Source organism: Haliotis rubra, unplaced genomic scaffold (genome assembly GCF_003918875.1).
Source record: "Haliotis rubra isolate DU_JTF1 unplaced genomic scaffold, ASM391887v1 Scf315, whole genome shotgun sequence".
Taxonomy (NCBI): domain Eukaryota; kingdom Metazoa; phylum Mollusca; class Gastropoda; order Lepetellida; family Haliotidae; genus Haliotis; species Haliotis rubra.
In genome coordinates this window covers 466,117-483,550 of record NW_025766986.1, presented here as the reverse complement: position 1 = coordinate 483,550, position 17,434 = coordinate 466,117, and the positions used below count along the sequence as shown (strand labels likewise).

The 17,434-nt window shown below is 42.3% G+C and overlaps 1 protein-coding gene across 1 annotated transcript; it reads right to left on the bottom strand.

The window, feature by feature from the left end:
* Positions 1–2,178: 2,178 nt before the first annotated feature.
* Positions 2,179–17,316, bottom strand: LOC124283417 (SUMO-conjugating enzyme UBC9-B-like). The gene is given in 8 exon segments (XM_046719472.1): positions 2,179–3,263; positions 5,354–5,433; positions 7,590–7,699; positions 7,860–7,893; positions 7,895–7,933; positions 8,650–8,733; positions 15,236–15,318; positions 17,261–17,316. Coding segments are annotated over 7 exon segments (495 nt in total). The 5' UTR covers positions 15,308–15,318; positions 17,261–17,316; the 3' UTR covers positions 2,179–3,187.
* Between the last annotated feature and the right edge of the window lie 118 nt (positions 17,317–17,434).

The following is a 17,434-nucleotide window of genomic DNA, read 5'->3' as shown; positions in this document are numbered from 1 at the left end:
TACGCAGTGTATGGCCTAATCAGAATGTCCAAACATGAATATTTTACTGCCAACTGCATACAGGGATTTATGGATTTGGACGTGGCAACATGATGATGAGGGCATAAATCTCTGACGCTCAAATCTGTTCCAAATGCAAGTTACTGTGATGGAATCCAAGAAATTGTTCCCATTATAAAGCATGCTAAAGCTGTCTTTCAAAACAATGTCAGACCACCTCAGCAGCATACCCAGAGAAGCACAATGTACACATCTTCCTGCCGGATTTGAATCAGAAAGAACATCTACAGGACAGGTTGAATCACTGGGTAAAATGGTGAACCACTGCCTGTACAAACTGTAACGGCATCATTGAATGCCAACACAAAGTATGTCTTCCTGTGATCCTCTGATACACCAGATTCAAACCTGATAGAAAACACCTGAAGGACAGGTTGGATCATGGAGTACAACAGTGTACTCCTCAACAAGAGCTTGTAAAGCTTGTATGCATTAAATGTAAAGTAGGGCAACATTCTCCAGCATGTTCCAAAACCATTTCTATCATTGACATAATGGAGGACCCACTTCTACATCGATGACCTTGACCTTTGTCAGTTTGTTCCGTGTCTTCGATCAGTGTTTGCAATGTTATACCATATTAAGTACTCACACGTGCAGTAATTATGCAAGCTTCAAAAATTGGGTATGTGTGCCTTGTTTTAAATAAGTATGGTTAAATAGTTGTCTTGCTTAGTCAAGTTGACTGAAAGTAATTGTTTTAACTACAAGTGTCTTAAATCTGTTATTCATATTTATTGGTATATTTGCTGTCATAACTAAAGGTATTGACACCTCAACAGTGGTATGTCTTAGGGCAATGTTGAAATGGATATATAGATGCAATTAATTGACTCTTTCCTGAAATAGAATATTATCATGAGTCAGTTGTGAATAACATTGAAGATTGACTGTCCTTGGGATGCAACTCTCTGAAACCTGATGCATCTCATCAGACTGGACTGGACCATCTTTGGTAGAACCTTGTTTGTAACAAACTTTCCTTTCTTGATAAGTTCTAAAACTCTTACAGCACCAAGGAACAGCCACCAATTACATATTGACCTATACCTCTTGTTACTGGTCCAGCAAACATGTTGAGAAACCGTCCCCTGGGAAGCTAAGTTCAACTCACAATCATGCTACAAGGCATATCCAACAGCATGTAGTTATTTGTGCAAGTTAGATAAGGCAGTTCACATCTGTGCAACTTGTGAATGACAGTAGTTTCTCGCATGGTATAATTTTGAGAGGGATAACTGATCATTGCACAAAGTAACCCACACACCTCAATATACCCGTTACACTTGTCAATAAATGTTACGTATTACGCAGAAAAAAGGTTTCAACACTCGTGAACAATATGTGTTAAATTTGTTTTAAACACTAATTCATCTAAAGCAGAGTTTAGGCATAAATGTTAGAAGAAAATGTCATTTATTTATTTGGAGGAACTATAATCACTGCAGATCTGGTACCCAAACTGACAATGTATTGGTTTATCCAGTGCTAAAGACAACACTGTCACTTGAGTTGATTTGTCCAGGATGACTTGCATCACTACCAGGATAAAAATATGGGCAATGCTTCGGGTTATGATGTTGCACATTCTGTAATGTGGTGGAAACACATGTTACAATTTTTATGTTGCCGCTTCAGATGTTAACTGTGTAAGGGGTACTGACTGACTGAGTTTGGTTTTACGCCGCTTTTAGCAATATTCCAGCAACATCACGGCGGGGGACACCAGAAATGGGCTTCACACATTGTACCCATGTGGGGATTGAACCGGGTCTTAAGTGACGCGCCAGCCGCTTTAACCACTAGGCTACCACACCGCCCGTACAAGATGTTGCCGCTTCAGATGTTAACTCTGTAAGGGGTACTGACAACCCCTAGTATCACAGGACAAGTCTAAGAATCAGACCCACTGGAGGTTCATGCATTTCTAAGGACACGACTTTGTGTTCAAGTGTCTTATGAAGAGCAACATTTAAGCCTGGAACAGACAAACCAGATTATGTTCAACCATGACAGATTGCAGTGCCTGAAGTGTGCAACACAATGTTAAGTCCCTTGGATTCTTCCATGGACTCACAAACCAAAGGAAATATAGAAAAATAAAACATAATACGGCAGTATGATGTGCCTGTGAAATAATTTATTATTCCATTTACAGTAACTTGTGTAGCACTGCACTGCAACATAGGAACGAGGCCACTATGTCTGTACAGGGCAAGGCTGGGTCAATGGACAGGAGCACTAGTATCTAACACTGAGAATGATACACGTAAAACATTCAAAGCATGTGGTTACACGTGTAAAACCATACAACAATGAAGGATGAGAAATGTCACTGATGAGAATGTTTTGAAAATGTCTAAAACGTCAACCTGATCCACAAACAGCACAGTGTAGGTGATACCAACCAATGTGATTATGCTCCATACATAATGAGGCTTATATCAGAGGAATGCAGCTACACAGATATGGAGGATTCCTATAGGCATGTCACTGGCCAACATCTCAGAATAATTGAATATATGTTCAATAACATATCAGTTCACTTGCAAAACTGTATCATGACAGTAACATATACAATGCCATGCTGTTTCCTGTGAAACATGACATAGCTAAAGAAATCTAGGCAACTTACATCAGGCAGCTTATTTTGTAATTCAATGCCAGATTCATGCTAATATAATACAAAAAATAAACAGTTTGGAAAAGGAAACTGACAATGTCATATGTGAAATCAGTGTCCAGCAATATTCCCATGTGACTTGCAGCAACAAAGACTAGCAATGATTAAAAATTTATTCATGAAAAGAAGTGATTGTTTAAATTCATTCCCATCTTCGTCCTTTCAAAAAAAAAAACTTTATTTTTTGGTAAAATAATTACAGATATCTAGAAAGCTCTCTGTTTTGAGAAATGAAATGTAAGACTATGCATGCCATATGGGAACCCAAGATCGGTCCTTCATCGATGGCTACACAGTTTCAATGTCTTCATGATTATTCAGTCGACCCAGCAGGTCTGTTTGGGCACATGTAGCAACTGATAAAACACAGGGAACTTGTGCAGCCAAGCAGAAACCACGTGTCATTTCACCAGTTGAGTTCCAAGTTAGTTCACGTTATAAATGTTACATTTGCGCATTGGGGTCCTTCAACTGTACACTCTGTTCTCTGACTCTCCTCTCATACTCTTGTCTATTCTTACTGTAAACAAAAGAGAAAACCAAGTTATTTCAAAACTCCTAAGGAGCAACAGATGGGAGAAGTTTACAGGGTACTAAAAACCAAAATACATACCTCAATGGATTGTCAAACACCAGTTTAAGCATTACTACTACTGAAGGCTGGATTCGGAAACTATATATATATATTATGCATTACTATGAAAACATTAACTGAATTTTTTATAAAAATATATAGTCATGGATATAGACAAAGCTAGGGCACTATCCAAGCTATCTGTATGAAGAAGTATGGACATTTTTTATCTCCAGTGGTCCCTTTAAATGATTGTAAAATATTTTCAAAATCAATCACCAACGTCAACACTGACAAACTAACAAGTACACCAAAACAAAGTATGCCAGTTGCTGGTGTTTACTTTTGGCACTGAACAATATCTTTCAATTGAATTTTGAAACTGAGAATAATCAGTATTGCACATTCATATCATGACAACATCCATCCCACTGAACCAACTGGCAAGCCTGATGGATTCACATTATATGGCAACATACATTCACAAAAGTTCAATGGAGAAGGACAAATGAAATGTTCGTAGAATGTAGGTCTTCAACCTCGCCAAACTTATGACAAGGGCTAAGGGAGAGTCAGAAGAACACGAATGTGTTAGGTTTTTTCACAAACCTACTAAAATGGGTACCTAGATTTGAAAAATATATTAATCCTCAGTTCAAAGTGAGTAGCGTGTCAATATCAGACCTTAGTGAAAATTAGGATTCTAACAGGTTCATAAAGTGCAGTTATATTCAAACATTGCACTCAGCAAAATTCAAGCTTCATGATGGTGATGCTTAGAATTGTGATTGACGTCAAATGTATTGATTTATGCACTTGGACGTGTTTGTTTAGACATTTTCAAGCAATATGGCATAGGTCTGTAAACATTCGAGTCTGTACCAGGACAATCCATTGGCAGACAATATGAGCACCAATCTGTGCAATTAGGATACGATAACATGCATAAACCAAGTCAGTGAGACTGTCCAATATTCTTACATTAAATACCACAGGTGTCATGAACTTAAATAGTACATCCACTTAAGCAGTTCCAATAAGTGTGATCATAATTAAGTGGAAACTGTCAAGATGCAACAAAATTTGTTGCAACTGAACACATTTTCATCAGGCCAAATAAAAAAAATGTTGTGGTTCCGATTACCAGACCGACCCTTGTATTCTTGTGCCGACCCTATTTTTTTAAAGCAGTATGAATAAAATAAGCATCCAGATACCATTGTTTATTCCCGGCACAGACGGATATCGATCATTCTGATAGAAAAAGTCGACACGATGGCCGCAAGCTTGATTGAATAAACAATTCTTTTTATTAGTTTGCACTTTCCTTCTAAAATAAATGTAAAAAAGAAAAAGAAATCTTACCAACCTACCCTAAATTTTAAAGAGGTGTAATCAGAACCACAACTTTTTTGTTATTTGGCCTGATGCAAATGTGTTTACTTTTACATCAATGACAGAAAAGAATGGAATAAGCAGTAAAAAGTTGGGTTTGAGCATGTACTTCAGCAGATATAATAAAATTTACTATCTGGTGAAATGAGACAAGGTCTCTATGGCTGGGCCACATAATAGATAGATCATTAAGGATATGTGTGTTTGCCTCAGTTCAAAAGTTAATGTGTTGTCGATTGGAGAAATTTCAAGAATTTACACTGAAAATTTCATTGAAGCATCACATGCACATATTTTGTTTTTAGCAGTAGCTGATGTCATATAAATATCTGTAGAAAACTATGAAGCTGTATTCATAGTTATTGCAGTAATCACATCTAACAAAGCATGAATTATTGATAATCAAACCAGAATATGCCAATTACTGCAAGGGGTGATGGAATAACTTAATGGCTTATCAGTCCTACTAGTTCCTTTACAGTTAACTCTTGATATAACATTTGTATTAATAATATTGTCTGCTATAAGCCAAATTTAAATCCCCATGCATTTCAAACATGTTTGTTAAGAACAACTTCAATGGACCAGAATCAAGTTGTTATATTTTTGCAGACTACTTTCAAAGAAATTCAGGAACTTACCAGTAAATGGTGTATGCTTCAGCCTGTGCAGGGTCCTTGATATTCGGCTCATTCAGAAGCTCCTGAATCCCTAGGAGTATCTGGAACAGATTTACATAGACATACAATTTTTCACGAAAAGAGTTAAAGAGTTAATTTGGTTTACCACCATTTTGAGCAGTACTTCAGGCCCCGATTTCTCGAAACAAACTTAAGTTTTTACTCAAATTTCAAACTGAGTTTGACAATTTGAAACAGCTGAATTTATAACTCAACTGCATTTTTAAAATAAAAAAGCCCACACAACTTACGTAATCCATCCACCAAACTCAAATTGTCTAGTATGTTTGAGTTTAATATCAATTTCAGTTCATTCTGCTAAATGCATTTTCTCTATTTGAGTAAAAACTCGAACTTAAGTCAAAACTCAGGCTTAAGTTTGTTTCGAGAAATCGGGGCCAGGTCTCACATACTGTGTTGGTTTCATGATGAAGGAGAGACCAAGGCAAACCAGGTCATAGACATGGACTACATTGGTTCATACCTTGAGCACAGGTTTCTGACACTTCTAAGGGAAGCAACTCTGCACAGCGACTTAAAGCATTTTGGATGCCTGTATGCCACCTCCACATGTGAAGTCACATGACACTGCCTTGTTGGGATATTATCATTAGGCTTTTAAGAGACCATATTTCTATATTTTAAACAAATTTGCATGCGAAAACATGTATGAATGCATATTGTCATTTTGTGCAGCACAGCTTATTTTTGTGATTTACGCTGTACAGATGGAATATTGCTAAAAGCAGTGTAAAACCAGATTCAGTAATTCACAATGATTATCAATGATGTGCCATATTTCAGGTAAAAACAGAGCGGGGAGGTTCTCAGTTTTTGAGATGCATGGTTGAATAGTTTTGCTTCTGGGTTTAGCTTAATATTGCTCAAATCCCCTAATTCTTGCTTAATTATTCCAAAAAGAGACAAACATGCTGCAAAATAAGCCCCATTCCATTCCTCAGTATGTGTACTATTTAAGATCAGCAGAGTGAGTGACGAATGTGATAAAAAGACCGCAAAAGCTGTGTTGGTTATTTTTGGTCTGAAAAGGTAACCTAATAGTTTAAGGAAGGTCTTTAATACCTTACCCGCATCACCCATCCAAATACTGTATATGACCGTCTATAAGACGACCCCATGGATAAGACGACCCCCAAACTTGACCCTTAAAATCAGTGTCAAAATGGTATGTTTCGTGCATAAGTCTATCCCCCGCGATGGGGTCCTAATCGCGGCAAACACAGACCACAGACAACTGGCAGTTACCAATAATTATAACTTTGGTCCACATTATTCAAAGAATTCACTGTCATATATATTGTGTCTACTCACGGATCGAAACAAAGTGTAGTTGACAGAAAATGCATAATATAGCTTCTCTAAATATCATATTTATTGTAGCAACAAACTGGCTTGCTTATTTTACCCAATTCAACAATCACGAACTGATTACCACCTCGTTTTCCATTGACTGCTAGTTTACAGTAACATTGGTAAAATGTGTGAATTTAAATGGCTTCCGTATTTTACCCCATTCCATGTGCTTACCACGTTCATGAGGGTCCATATAACCTTAGTGTTGATTATATATATTTTACATAAAAACTATTACACAATGCTAGGATATATTTCTTTGGGTTAAATAATAGTATTCTGTATTATATTTTACTGATGACTGCGTCAGAATTCGTCCCGTTATATTATTGTGCATGTTTGAACTTGTTCAGCCATAAAGCGTGTGCACAGCTGATTGCTATATTCCGTGCTTTGTGTATGCGGAACGCGTGTGACTGATTGCTATACGCACGGTAATCTTAATCCATGCAAATAATACAATGCCCAGCAAAAACAACTTATAACTTTTAAGGTAAATAATCTTGTCTAGTGATGTTTAATTGCAAATTTGACGTCTCTACTGACAAAGTCGTCTTCTGTTGTTTGTTCACGCGAAGTGATACGATGTTTTCTTACCCCTGGAAAAAAGTTTGACGAAAGCGTAACCCATGGATAAGACGACCCCCTTCTACAGACTGCTTTTTTTGGTCCTCCAAATTCAGCTTATAGACGGTCATATACGGTACTTAACACATCCAAGACCTCAATACATGTATCAGATCCCAACATTTTTGGTATTTTAAGTGTGCAGATTCAGAGAAAGGATATGTCAACAGACCCCTGATGCCAGTTTTTAGGGTACCTGTTTTATTGTAACAGCAGGCCTCCAGTCTTTCTCTTCATCCAGTAATGACAAACACACTGTTCCTGATGGATACACATTTGGGTGGAACAGTGGAGGCTCAAATTTACCTGCAATGCGAGAACAAACTCCATCAGATAAACACTTTTGCCATATTTAGTCCCGAGTCACAGAACTAATTACTTTTTGTAATTAGACATTCAAACATCTGTGTTTTCTGGTGAAAGAGGCAATCAGTATATTGTATGACATCTGGCTCTCAAGACTTACATTTTGGGGGTGTACTGGGGTAGTCCTCCTTAAAAAAGCATTCTCAGTGTGTAAAGTCCATTCTCCCATGGTGTCTGAAACAGTACAGCACAATTGATCTTGACAATTCACATTACCATAATCATTGCTATTGGCCTTATCAGCATTAAGCTAGAAGATGTCGACTTTCAGTTATTTCAGTCGTCTCTTTTGTAAATAGAACTTTTTGGAGCTTTAAGTTCGCCTGGGATCTCACACTACCAAATAATAGTGGCCGTTTATAAAACGCCTGTTTCCACGCACATGTGCACTAAAAGTGCGTAACACATTATTATCCCGGATAATCCTAGCTGCCTGTGAGGCGCTAGAAGGTTAACAGTCACGACTTATCCCACCAGGTACCCATTCACTGCTGGGTTAACAGAGCGGTTCATGAATAAACACACTTGCATGAGGTGAGACCATATGTGTGTCATGTCACATACCATCAAAACTGACACTTCAAGAACAGGTTTAGAACTACAGTCCTTAATTGCTACTGTCAATAAAACAAACTATCACTGTATTTGTACTTGTCCTCAGACTAATCTATTTACATGGACTTGAGTGAATTTTGAGGGTAAGTGAAATACCTCCTGATTCCACTGAGATTACAGAACCAGTTCTTAAAAACTGATATGCAAAGTACTGAGAAAAGTGTTTCCAGACTCGTCAACTTGATAACACTACCATCCAAAGTGTGAGAGGGTAAACTGATAATTCCAGTGATTAAAACTATGCCGTGAATCATGATAATATATTTGCTACATACCCCTTTCTTTCCTGGGATCTTACATTCCCAGTTCAGCAAATTCATTGTACCATCGGCATTCTTTACTGGCTTGGCAACAAAACCCTAGAGCAAAATACAACAGATTAACAAACATTTACACAACATCAATGGCCTGAACCATATCAACAACTTACAGGACACTGTATAATTTTTTTTTTTTTTACTTAACTTCATTATAAATTTAGCTAAACCTGTAGAGGTTTCAAATTCTTTGAAGAGAATCGTCCTTGGGGTACATATATGCATTTTCTGCGGCTGGAAATGTCATGTGACAGTTGTATCAAAGTTTTAATAAAAATATTGTACAATAAATAAAAATATTTTTTTTATCTATTATACGCCCCCCACCACGTGGAGTTACCTCCCTGCTATGCATGCGCAGCCAACCAGGTAAGCACCTAGGCCCGTATCATCATTCCCTCTGCTGAATAAATCAGTGAACAGAATTGCGGGGAGGTGGGGGCCCTACCCCAAGGACGATTCTCTTCAACGAATTGGAAACCTCTACCGGTTTAGCTAATTCTTTTTCATAGAGATCGTCCTTGGGGTACGTATATGTGTTAACTCAGACTCCCAAAGACCGGAGGCTAGGGAGGAGGGGATTCTGTCAAAGTACACATAAATAGCGATCGTTAGGAAGAATGTAACCTACGCCACAACACTTACCTGTCACGTGTCCCGAAGCTTCCGCGAGAGGCATGATGGGAGGGTAAGTGACAGGGAGGAAAGTTCTGAGACCCGACCTCACAGGTTAAGCGAGACAAAGCACACACAGTGCAACAGTAAAAAACCGCCCACATCGTGAATCTATTAAAGAGCACCATAAGGGGGAAAACCAACTCACAACCGACCATAATCTCCTGAGAGAAATCGAAAGTAGTTAGATATGATAACAGCGGATATATCAATTATACACAATTGACAGCAGCGTCAACTGTCCAGATAACCAAGACTCACTCGGTCAGGGTGGCAGGACACTGTGCACTGAAGAGAACAGAACGGCCAAAACGGCACGATCATGAGAATGTGTATCAAGCTGATAGTGCCTGATAAAAGTGCTAGGCCTGCTCCAAATAGAGGCAGAGCATATCTCTTCAATGGGCAGTGCCGATACAAAAGCCTGGCCACTGCCACTGCCCTGACCGAGTGAGCCTTCAACCCCTCAGGGGGAGGCTTGCCCTTAGCCTGATAAGCAGCACAAATGGCCAATACAAGCCAGCATGATAGGGTCTGTTTGCTAGCCGGCATGCCAGCCTTCCTGCAACCGTAACAGCAGAACAGATGGTTACCCGTACGGATCCCTTGTGTTCGTTTGATATAGACCTTGAGCGTCTTACGGACATCCAACGGGTGAGTGCTCGTTGCAGAGGTCCCCGATGTGGGAGGCTGGGTAAGAGTAGTTTGATAGGAGCTGTCACATGGAAGCATGATCGATTTTCGGACGGTAAGTATCCGGGAGGCGAATACTGACACGATCTGGATGGAACACAGTCAGCGCCGGGTCTGCCGACATAGCATGTAAGTTGCCGACCCTTCGCCCAGATGTTACCGCCACCAGAAATAAGGCCTTCTATGTTAACAATAACAGCTGAATGGAAATAGCCCATAGACGTGAGAACGTAGGACCGGACAGCCAATCTAGCACGATTGACAAATCCCAAAGTGGGCTGGTTCGCCTGACAGCAGGTCGATCCCGCTCCACGCCAGCTAAAAAGCGCTGCATAAGAGGGTGCTGCCCCAGAAGAGCACCATCGACAGGGGTGTGGAAAGTGGAAATAGCGGTGGAGTAGCTACGAATGGTCAAAGCCACCAAGCCTTCTTCAAAACAAGCTTGCAAAAACTCCAATACTCGGACTAAATCCGCAGAAAAGGGATCTGCAATCCCCCTATCGGAACACCAGCACACATAGCGGGACCACCTATCCTCATATTGAACGTTTATCAAATCCCACCTCGAAGCTAGAATTGTGTCTGCAACTGCTGCAGAAATTCCACGTGCTTCAAGGCTAGACCTGACAGAGGCTTGGATTGGGATATGGCGTGCCGTTCTGAGTGAGAAGGTCCGGTTGCCAGCTCTGTGATGGCCATAGCGGTGCCAGTAGCTCAAGTAGCCGAGCTGGCTGGGTGGAGAGCTGAGAGAAGACCCGGGAATGAGTGGTAGAGGCGGAAACGCCCACAGCACCTTGCCCGTACAATCCAGCAGGAAGGCGTTGGAAGCCAACGCCCTCTGGTCCGGTATTCGCGAGCAGAACACAGGTATCGGATTCGTCCCGAATGATAACTCCAAATATCTGCCGATCGAGCATCCACTCGTGCGGGGCCAGGATCCGGCGAGAGAGGGCGTCGGCTCGCATGTTCTCCAGGCCCGGGAGATAAACAGGAATCACCTGACAGTCGCACTAGGAGAAATTCCCACGTCTCCCGCCTTGCTTCAGGATGTACGTCATGGCCGTACGGTTGTCCAACTGAAGACGAACCACCTGGCCCTGAACATGCTCCCGGAAGCGCTCGAAAACCAACCACACAACTGTCAGTTCTAAGACGTTGATGTGAAGGTGGGCTTCGGCAGACACCGACAGACTGCCCAGAACACACACACACCCCATGAGGGTTGCATCGGTTTGAACTTTAAGAGCTGGCAACGGGATTTCCAAAGGGACCCCCTTGGAGAGATACCGACATTGGTCCACCACTGAAGGTGAGGAGACAACCACCCAGGGACTGTGAGACACTTCTCCAGATCCTCCAAGTGAGCCCACAGACTTGCCAAAGCTTGCTGTATAGGGCGCATCCTCAATGGCGGCCGCCACACGACAGAGATAGTTGCCGCCATATGACCCAGTAGACGGAGCCAAGACCGCGCTGGTGCCTGGGGCTGGGAGAGGAACAAAGACACCATCTCCCTAACTCTGGTGACCCGTTCGGACAACAAAGAGAAAAGACCCTTGCGAGTTGTGAACCGCGCCCCGAGAAAAAACAAGTCCTGGGTGGGTACCAGGTCGGATTTCTTGAGGTTTATGATCCACCCCAGTCAAACTAGAATGTCTATCACCGTGTGGGTAGAATCTAGGCTCGCTGGCTGAGTTAGAGCGCCTTCAACAATGCCTTCCTTGCGACCTTGCGAGGGTAGCCGGCAATAACATGAGCTTGGTGAAAACCCTGGGGGCAGTGCATATGCCAAAGGGTGAGGTGAGGTGAAAGTGGGTTTAACGTCGTGCTTGAGAATATTTCGCTCATATGACAACGTGCATGCGTGTGTATGTGCGGCTGCTTGTACTAGCCCAGACTTAAGCTGGTTTTATAGTGCTAGCCCACTGAGATACCACACCGCAGTGAAGCATGACTCCGAGCCGACCAGTCCTTGTTGTACCCATTAATGCCGAGCGCCATGCAGGGACCAACAAGTACCATATTTTAATGTCTTTTGGTATGACGCGGTCAGGGATCGAACCCGGGCGGACCGGGCGGACGCTCTAACCACTACACCACGGAGGCGGTCATATGCTCAAGGGGAGCACCGTGAATTGGTAATACATCCTGTCGTAAGAGAACCGGAGGTACTGCTTGAACGATGGATGAATTGGCACATGTAGATACGCATCCCACTCCAGCAGGAATAGAGAGAGGCGGCCCGCCACTGGGACATGTGGTAAGAGGGTGTGAGTGGTCCCCTGCAGATGAACTGGCTGGGACGGACCCACGGCAACAGCCTGCAGGTTTAACAGGTCGGGGCAGACCCCGCGACCGTGAAAAGGCTGCTGGGTGCCAGAGGAAGAAGCCTGCCCCTTGCCCTTACCTTTGGCAGGACTGCTCCTCCTCCTACTTCTACCCAGCGGCCAAAGCTAGCCGGCACACTCGGGTGTAGGCCGCGCCCCTGAAGAAGAATCCGCTACAGGAGCGAGAAACCCGCGGTTGCTCCAACAAGGCCTTAGAATCCTTGAAGGAGGCAGCTGCTGCAGCTGCCCCCCGAATGACCTGCTGTGCCCCCGGAAACAACGTCGCTCCCAGCCGAAATTGAAGGGCCAGCCAGGTCTGCTGTGTTGCTGCCGAATAACGGGATGTAGACAGCCACAGCTTGCGCATCCCCATGACTGCGCACATCACCGTAGACGCGGCAGACCGCAAAGAGTCTCGCGTCAGGTGGGCCTGTACTTCGGATAATTGGCGGAGCAGAACAACATTCGGGGAAACGTCCACAGTGCTCCTTTCTGCCTCCAGAGCCGACCTTTGGATAGAGGAAAGGTACGCCTTGTGGACCACTACCCGCACCTGCTGCATGGCATTCCGGTAGACTTCCTCGTAAGTCTGGTATGCCTGCTGCAGGGGGGCGCCCACTAGGGCAAACGGTGGAACTAACCGCCCTTGCTTAGCAGCCGGGGCTGCACCCGAGGAAGCCAAGCCTCCCCCGAGGGCGACCGAAATGAACACTTACTTGTCAACCACCGGCACAAAGAACAGAATCATCCCCCAGCTGATACCTTTTAACGAGTTCAGGTAAATCGAACCGGAGGCATGAACCAACCAGGAGGGGATCCATCACGTCCTGCACCAGGGAAGGCAAGATATGCTATGGAAGGAGCTATGTCTGCGAAGGTTGCCTATGGGCAAACGCCTCACCCGGCAGGTGGAACTCAGACGAGTCCGAGCTACATGCCGGCACTGCGGCTTGGGGTATATACTGGGCAATACGTTTCCTAACCTCCCGGAGAGCCGATGAGAAACTGAAAGTACCATCCGCCTCAACCTCCCCAACCTCCATAGACTCAGCTACCGGACCCGAGACGCCGCAGGAAGGGAAGAGCCAAAGGAACTCTCAGCTCCGGCAACCGAAACAATACTAGAAACCCCGGTCCCGAGACACGGGAGGAAGCCCGGACAGAACTGGCTCAGGGGTGGCGCAGGGACCGGAACCCCAGGAATCCTCAACGGACCCTGCTCCAGCACCGAGAGGGGGGCTGGGAGCAAACCCTCACCCTCCGGGGTAGCAGAGGCGTCTGGACCCGAAGCCAAAGGCAAAGGATCAACAGTCGCCTCCAGGCCAAGGGATCGAGCCGGGCTCGGCGATCCCACCCCCGGACTCTCTCGGTCCCCTGTTCAGAGTGGGTGAGGAACTCCTGCCAGAGACCTCCAACAGACTCATGAACAAGGGACTTCACAGAGTCCATATGCTGCTAAAACAACCGAGTGATGATTGACATATCAAAACCACTGGATTGGGATTGAGATTGAGAGTGTGACTTATGCAAAGAACTAGGTTTAGCTTGCCTAGCCTTTTTGGCCTTGGACGGGGGAACCTCCTGGGTCAGTTCCCATCCCGCCTCCCTTATAAAAAAAGGAAATCAGCCGCCCGTCTCTTCTGGGTCCGGGGGGAAAAGGCCATACACAGTTCGCAGATTTCAGGGTTATGCCCTGCTTTCTCTAAACAGCACAAGCATTTGTCATGCTTATCAGCTCTAGGGATATTCTGCCCGCAGACAGTACACCCAGTAAACGCCTGAAAGCAAACACACAAGCATGTAGCTAACGGCGGAACACAGCAGCATAAACATACACATACAAAAAATGAAAATTACGTGAATGCGACAACGCGACATGAAATACTTGGTTAATAACGCAGTATTTCAACCACGTGGCACGCTAAACTTCCTGCAATGGAATAGCAACATGTGCGTAAACAACGGGAAAGCTAGTGTAAAAATTTAATACAAAGTCACATAAATGAGAAATAACTGACTGCAAAGTCAATAAAACGGTTCTCTCAAGAATGAATAAAGACCATACATACAGTAGTTGAAGTCTCAGACATACTTCTCAACAGAAGTAAATCAGCTAGTAACTCGGAACTCGGAATGTGTGAACCCTTGAGTGACAGAAGGAATGATGATACGGGCCTAGGTGCTTACCTGGTTGGCTGCGCATGCGTAGCAGGGAGGTAACTCCATGTGGTGGGGGCCGTATAATAGGTAAAAAAGATTCTTATTAATTGTACTATATTTTTATTAAAACATTGATACAACTGTCACATGACATTTTCAGTCGCAGAAAATGCATATATGTACCTCAAGGACGATCTCTATGAAAAAGAATATATTTCACTGAACTGTTCTTTCATTAATTAACTTAAATTATGTCTTGTCAGTACAATGTTGACTTCAAACATTGATTAATACTACAGATCAATATCGCTTGATTCAGCAATAGGAGAAAGTTGCTTTTTACCAAACAAATTCTTTTTTCAGAATTTCACATTTATAGTTAAGTGATAAAATAGCTGATGTGCAAAGATCCAGGTTAAAATTGGTCCATGTTAAAAAAGAAGACTAAGAAATAACCCATACCCCACTACTCATAGTTATTATATTTCATGCTTGAACTCATGTCAACACTAGTTCTTAGTACTTCCAGTTATATCAACATTCGTAACCTCAAAAATGTATACACTCCGAAACAATAGGTCCTGGGAAACAGTTGCTGTGTAAATATAAGAGAAGCATTGTTTACGTTGAGTTCAAAATCCTTAGTTTATTATAATGTTAACCCATAAAACAAATAGTTAATCACTCACGAATGGATGGTCTTTTCTCCAACCTTTCCTCTCTTCTGCTAGGCGACCAAGCGCAATTCCTGAACCTGACATGGTGTTCTTTTCTACAAAATATAACCAGTTTAGCAATTAAGGTCATTTTTCATTGACACAAATTTGGAACAGAAAAAAATCTTGCAATAGGACAATCAAAGGCAGAGTCTCCCTATTATCATGAGTGTGGTGATCAGCAAACCAAATTGCAAGTGTGAAACATCGCCAAATTGGTACTCAAATTCAATCACAGCATGCTATGTACATATTTCCAAAAAGGCATCCTTGACAGTCCATGCTGTGATGAAAGAACACTAAGAAGTTACATGGCTCACCATGTGAAATTGCCCATCTTTGTTTTTCATAAAAATATTACCCCACTTTACCATGCACTTGTTTCTTGTCAACTTGATTGAATACTGATATCAATTTAAGTTAATAAGGTTTCATTTTCTGCAGTTGACCACACCTGAAAGGTGGATCATTTAAATGGTTTCTGCACTGTCTTAATTACAGGGGTGGAAATAACTTTAAAATAGATAGTGTACTCCGGTACAGTGGCAGTGTTCGCGAATAGTGTCTGACCCTCTGACAAATCCGGCAGATTCGCCAACAGTCCGATAGAAGTCTACAACCCACCAGCCCCAGTGTCTGACTGTATATTTCACAATGACTTTGACTGAAGTTGTTATATGTGACATGTGACACTTGTTTGCTGTTTATTTTATCTTAATTTTTCTTATGTTTGTTAATAATTTTAATGCAAATTATAAGAAATGTTAAATCTGAAATGTGTGTTAAATTTTATTCCATGGGTCCTGTGAATTTTCAATGGGTCAGACAGACATCTTAAACTTACAGGACCCAATGTCCTGTTACTTTGAAACATCATTCGTGAACACTGCAGTGGCACATGTAAAGTCACTTGCCCTGATAATTGTTCCACTATACCGACCGTTTTCTTGCTGATTTTTTAAATAAACAACATAATTACCATTGAAAAGTCAACTGGACACCGGTACAGTTTGACATATAAATTTGCTTGCCCGACAGAAAAAAACACTGGACTCGGACGTCGGGCAATGGGTTATTTCCATCCCTGAATTAGTCTACTTATTTACAAAGAAATGTTGTCTTAAGCCCAATTATAAAACAGCTACCCATAAACTTGGACACAATAATGAAATTCATAACCCAAATGTTTAAGATATTAAAATTTAGGGTCTGAATTTAGACTGAAAAGAGCTACCAGGGGAAACCTCAAAGGCCCTCCTTAATTTTGAACTCTGCCCAATGACTGAGTCATGGAAGATGAAAGCCAGTGATTGATAGTGTGAGCCATTATCCATGTCCCATCCTTCCCAAGAGTCTGCATCAATGCTCATGCTCCCAACCTCTGGTTTGCCTGCCCTGGGCTCATTACATACAAGCTGCTGTCACATAGCTGGAATAATTAGGGTAAACAATGTTGACCGACATTTCCCATGTCTCTCTTCGATGAATGACAAATGTCCCCCTGAAGAATACCTACCTACCATCAAAGAGACAGTAAATCAAACGACGTTACCTAAATAAGTCAATACGAGAATAACCAGTCATTGTTTCTGCAGAACATTACGTAAACTCCATGTATCCGGGAAAGAACGTGACTGTCAAGTCTGAATAAATTCTTTCTTTGTACGACCCATTGAGTCTCGCCCAGACACTAAAGTATAACCTCAAAAGATCCAACGGTGTTCAAAATGAACTAGCTCTCTCTCTCTTTGGAAGATACCACGAAGATGAAATATCTTGTTCAATGAGACATCCCACAACTAAAAAAATCAAGATAATGGACCGACGTCTGCTTTCGTGAATTTTGAAATATTGTCCGAACATAAATCGGGACACACATTTTCACAAATAGCAAACTAAGGGTTGAAATTTTATCAAAGTCGATACAGTGGTACATTTCATTACATGTGGGAAGCTGATTCTCCTAAAATTGTCATGCTAGTTTTTCCCTCCACTTACCATCAAATTCTGTCTCACACTGATCTCGGAACGAGTCACGTGATCGAGAATGTACGTGAAAAACAATTATTGTATATTCCTAACAACTATTGTCAACGAAACAATTTCACTTGAATCCGAGTTGACAAAGGTGGCACTAACACGAAAAGTTGAAGAAACAATTGTGTATTCATA